A 5,627-nucleotide genomic window follows, 5' to 3' on the forward strand; every position below is an offset into this window, starting at 1 on the left:
ACATTCCCCTCCCCATCCCCATCCCCATCTCCATCCTCATCCCCATCTTCACACCCATCCCACACCCATTCCATCTCCATTTCCCTCTCTAAACCATCCCATCCCATCCCCATGCACACTCCCACCCCCATTCCCACCTCCATTCCCATCCTCATCCTATATTCCTCTCCCCACCCCCATCCCATCCCAAACTCCCAGGCTGGGGGCTGCCCTGCAGGTGAGCTCTGGGGGCCCCTATTTGGGGTCACCTCCAAGTCTGGCTTGCAAATCAGAAGGATGAGAACAAAGGCAATGATGGGAATGGTGAGAAGCTAAATTGCACACCTTGCCTTAGATCGCAGTGGGGGGGGGTTGGCAAGCACACAGTCGTGCCTGTCCAGAGCAAGAACTTTATATGGTGGTTCCTCACCACAGAACACCAAAGTAGATGGCATCTCAGTGTTAAGAGACACCACACACACAACCAGAGATGTCCTCTGCAGTTTCCTGGCACAATTTGCACGTTTTTTCACATCTGCCCTGTTTGGCTGCAGCAGCCCCGTCTCTACCACAGTTCTGATACTGCTGCTGCCTCGGGGAAAAAAACATTTCCAAATGAAGGAGGGAGCTGCACTCTGCACAAAGGAGTTGTGCACAAAGGAGTTGTGTGGAGCTGAACTTCTCTTCCAGCATTTTCCTCTGGCTAAAACAACTGCCAGCACTCCCGCTGCTAATTAGAATTAATACTATCTTCTTCCTCCAGCAATAAAAACAGAATGTTCTCCTCATGTCCCATCTGATAAGGCTGCAAGCCTCAGCCAGCAGGGCCCTCAGGTGCCTCAGGGGGGGACCCACAGCACCGGCACCCCCAGCCCTGGGTGACTGTGTGAGCAACTATAGCTTAAGCCCTCCAAGCTTAAGACGAATTTACCTCAAGGGGCTCAGGAAACACCATTTCCCTGGCCTGGCCCTCAGCTCCCTGTTAGTTCATTCCTGTAGTGTAATATTCCATGTTCAGCCAGCCGTGGGCACTGCCCACATCCACATCCCTGCTTAGAAATAGCCCCAGCCCTGACTCAGCCTGAGGAGAGGAGCAGCTGTCCCCTATCACCCCATATCCAAAACATTGCTCCTGGTCCTACCATGCTGGTCCTACCATGCTGGTCCTACCATGCTGGTCCCAGCTGTCCCAGCACACAACCATATCACAGAATCATAGAATGGCTTGGCTTGGAAGAGAACTTAAACATCACAGAACCACAGAACGGTTGGGTTGGAAGGGACCTCGCAGCCTTCAGCCCCAGCCTTGCCGTGGACTGGCTGCCCCCAGCTCAGGCTGCCCAGGGCCCATCCGCAGCCTGGGGCACCTCCAGGGATGGGGCACCACAGCTCTGGGCAGCGCCACGGCCTCACTGCACTCTGAATAAACAATTCCCCCCTAACATCTGACCTCAATCTCCTCTCTTTTAGTTTAAAGCCATTCCCGCCCGTCCCATCACCGTCTGCCCGTGCAATCCTAAAACTTCCTTCCTAAAGCAAAATAACCCGCAAAACACCGCTCCTCCAAGTCCGACCTGTGCCAGCCCGTCCCTCCCAAACCCCACCCCTTAGAAGCCCACCCTCAGAACTCTCTCCTTTAAGCCCCATCCCCGAAACCCTCCGCCCCGTCTCCACAAGCCCTCCTCCGCATCCCTCTCCCGCACACGCAGCCCTCAAACCCCGACACAGAAACCCGTTCTCCCCCCACCCCGAGTCCCGGTGCCACCCCCCCGGGCGGGGCCGGGCGGGGCGGGCGGAGCGGGCATCGGCGCGGCTTGGCGGGGCTCGGCGGGGCTCGGCTCGGCTCGGCGGGGCCCGGCCCGCTGCATGCGGCGGCGGAGGCGGCGGGGCGGCCGGGCGGGATGAACGGCTCTGCGGGCGGCGGCACGGCGGCGGCGGGGCTGGTGGCGGGCGCCGGGAGCGCGGCGCTGGAGCTGGAGCGGGCGCTGCGCTGCTGCACGGCCGCCTCCGCGGTGACCGACGGCGGCGGCGGCGGAGGAGCGGCGGCGGCAGCGGCGGCGGCGGACGAGCGGAGCCTCTACATCATGCGGGTGGTGCAGATCGCCGTCATGTGCGTCCTGGCTCTCACCGTCGTTTTCGGCATCTTCTTCCTCGGCTGCAACCTGCTCATCAAGTCCGAGGGCATGATCAACTTTCTGGTGAAGGACCGGCGGCCGTCCAAGGAGGTGGAAGCGGTGGTGGTGGGACCGTACTGAGCGCCGCTCCCCGCGCCCCGACGAGGCGGCCCCGCACGGAGCGCTCCGCCGCAGCGCTGCCCGCGCCCGTCCGCGCCCCGCTCCGAGCGGCGCCGCGGCCCCGAGGTGCGGGGAGAGCCGCGGTGCCGAAGTAAAACGCGCTCTGATGGCAACAGGTCTGGGCTGCTCTTTTCCTTCGCGTTAAGAGCAGGGCTGATCGCGGCCGGGGAAGCGGGAGGGAGCGGGAGGCGACGGCGGCTCCGCGAAGCGGTCGGGATGCGGCGGGTCCCGTCCGGCCCCGCAAATGGCCGTGCTGCCCATCCTAGCCAGACCCGTGCTGCCCATCCAGGCCAGCGGCACCAACGCTTTTTATTAACGCAGCCGAAAGCCTCGCCAACAGGTGACTTCTTACAGCCGCGTTTAAGGGGGAGATATTTACGCCCTGATAAATTTTTTATTCCGTCGTCCATTTCCTTCATAGGGATAGCATCTTTCTGTGAGAGGCTGACAGAGCTATTTGTCACATCCCCCAGGGTTGCCAGCCAGAAATCAATGCGGCCACATTTGCTGTAGGAGCAGCGGACGCGGCAGAAGCACTGGGAAAGGGTGCGGGAGGGATCCGATCCCCGGCACCCCTACTGTGCCGCAGCAGCGCTCCGGGCCGGGCAGCTTCCTGCCGGAGCAGCGGGGTTTTGGAGCTGCCCCGTTGTCCCTCGGCTTATCCCGGGCTGATCAGAGCACAAATCATTACAGACATCGGCAGGAGATGCTGAGAGAAGTTTCCTCTTTGATGGTTCGTGGCTAAAGGGAACAGTCTCACCCAGAGGGTGGTGAGGCACTGGAACAGGCTGCCCGAGGATGCCCCATCCCTGGAGGCATTCAAGGCCAGGCTGGACGTGGCTCTGGGCAGCCTGGTCTGCTGGTTGGCGACCTGCACACAGCAGGGGGTTGGAACTGGGTGAGCGTTGTGCTCCTTTGCAACCCAGGCCATCCTGTGATTCTATGAAATGTAGCATTTACAACGAGCGCCGGGGCTTAGGTCCTTTTTGGGCTGGGAAGTGGAATCCAGCTGGAGCCTGAGGCAGCCTCCAGACAGAAAGTAAACTTTTGGTAGCAAATGAAACCAAGCAGGATTTCGCAATGTGGTGTAATTCCCTGAGATGTGCAGAAATCTCAGCTGTGTACTCATTTAAGGGAAAGAAAAAGAACAGATCTGCCTGTTCTCCTGGGAACAAATATGCTGTGGAATTTGTCATTAAATCAAAGGAAATGTTACTGAGCAATCCATCGACTGAAACAGTGGGAAGAAACGTAACCAAAGCTCTCCTCCCTTCTTTACCCCTTAATGCTGGATAATGCAGCACTTAATAATACAGTAATAGGGATGTTTTGCTGATTACAAAACACCTCCAAGTTGTTAACTCGCATCACTTGGTGGTAATGCAGTGCAGTTGCTCTGTAGCCTGCCTTGCTAGCAGGGCACTGCGTACCTGAGCACTGCTTGAGGGCTAGATTCATTAAGTGTTCGTTATTAATTACAGCAAAGTGTAAGAAGTTTTAATTAACATTTGCCAGAAGCCACAGTTTTTTCCAATGCTGTAAATCTGAGGGATGGTAAAGTCCTGGCTCTGTAGCAGTGCTGTCAGCCCATCACTTCCAATCCATTGGTAAGCATTGGGTGTTGGATGGCCAAAGCCACACCAGCTCCTATGACAGAGCAGAGGAGTCCCCAGAGGAGGATCCTGTCATATCACGGTTAGCTTCAAGGCAATACTGACAACCAAGCCACTTCTTTGTGCTTGTCCTTGGTAGAATGCACTTGATTTTATCACCATCCAAGGGGTGATTCAGTGATGAGCATTCTGGTTCCTCTGTAATGTTTCCATTCGTGGCATTCCCAGAGGGGCAGTGGTTGGGCTGAGTGGCCCTTGGTTGGTACAGACAGGTGTGAGCTCTCCATTGTGTGTGGGGCCCTGTGATGGCCATTGGCTCAGGGGGGCTTTGCAGAAGGGCATCCCTGCAGCCTTTCAATGGCTGGTTTGGAGTCAACGAGCTCCAAAATCCATACAGCCCCAACCAGAGAGGGACAGCTGGGGTAATTCCTTTCATGGTCACTCATTGAGAACTGTAGGATGGTGATGTGGTTTGGTTTGGAAGGGACCTTCAAACCCCTCTGGCCCCAGTCTGTGCTGAGGGCAGGGACACCTGCAGACTGGGTTCCCAAAGCCCCATCCAGCACAGCCCTGAGCACCTCCATGGGCAGAGCATCCTCAGCTGCACAACATCAGCTACTGATGCAGCAAATTAAAAAGCATGATCCCAACTCCCCCAAAGCAGGGCTGGAGCAGCCTCACCTTAGGCTGGTGCACATCTGGCGTGCTTTACTCTCTCAAAGGTTGCACAGCAATTTTGCCTGGGTGAAAGCAGTGTCCAAGAGGTGCCCATGCAACAGAGCCTCGGGCAGAGCTCCGTATTGCTGCCCATCTACAGAGCATCCTCCTGGGTCTGCACATCCCTGACTCACAAGCAGTCTCCTTTGCTTCCAGCTGGCTGGGATAGCAGGCTGGGAAATATGAGATAATGGATTTCACTCTTTCAGCTCAAAATGTGCACTAATATCCCAGAACAAAGACCAGGATGTACCTTAGCCACTTCCCCTCAGCCAGTGGTGTTCAATGCTTTAGAAGAGATACGCATATTACAAACTCACTGGCAGCTGCAATTGCCTTTAGATAACTCTTTGGAGGTGCTCAGGCTCAATCCCTCTCGATGGCCACACAATTTTAATTGTATGCTTCCCACACCTTCTTAATAATAAACAGTGCTGGAAAGGTGCAGCTGAGATCTGTATGATGTGGGGTTCCCATTCAGGCCATGACTCTACGGAAGCATCCCCTGCGGACACTCGAGCTCACATCCAGGTGGGCAGACCCCTCCAAACACACAGGCTCTGAGCCCTTATCACATACCATTAAGGAATGAACCACAGCATCTCACCTCACTCCCATATCTGTGCGTGCACGGTTCCTTCTGCTGCATTGATTTCAGCAGACAGTGATGCGCGGCCCCGAGGGACCTCACATCTCCCAGCTCTTTGATATCATAATGCAGCAGCATCCCCTCCATAATGAGGATTTAAACTTGCTCACTTTCCACAAGCACACCACAGTGTGCCCAGGGCTGCAGCCAGCTCCCCGCAGCCAGCCCAGCACTGCACTGCTCCCACCTCCTCTGCACCAACACTTCCCAGCACCGAAATGGCAACGTGGGGCTCTTGGACAAAAGACAAGAGAAGCCAGCAAGCAGCAAGGAATGGACAGCATGGGAAAGCACTGTGAGCAGCTCTGTGATGCTCAACAAGTTCCTGGTGAATCGGGACTTCAAGTAATGCCCATGTCTGGGAAAACAGTGGGT

The 5,627-nt window shown here is 56.4% G+C and overlaps 1 protein-coding gene across 1 annotated transcript; it reads left to right on the top strand.

The window, feature by feature from the left end:
* Positions 1–1,880: 1,880 nt before the first annotated feature.
* RPRM (reprimo, TP53 dependent G2 arrest mediator homolog) lies at positions 1,881–2,303 on the top strand. Its single transcript, XM_052675240.1, has one exon. It carries the CDS (start codon positions 1,881–1,883, stop codon positions 2,232–2,234), a length of 354 nt encoding a protein of 117 aa, XP_052531200.1. The 3' UTR covers positions 2,235–2,303.
* The last annotated feature ends 3,324 nt before the right edge of the window (positions 2,304–5,627 follow it).

This window comes from Tympanuchus pallidicinctus, unplaced genomic scaffold (genome assembly GCF_026119805.1).
Source record: "Tympanuchus pallidicinctus isolate F22 unplaced genomic scaffold, pur_lepc_1.0 scaffold15, whole genome shotgun sequence".
In the NCBI taxonomy this organism is placed as follows: Eukaryota; Metazoa; Chordata; class Aves; order Galliformes; family Phasianidae; genus Tympanuchus; species Tympanuchus pallidicinctus.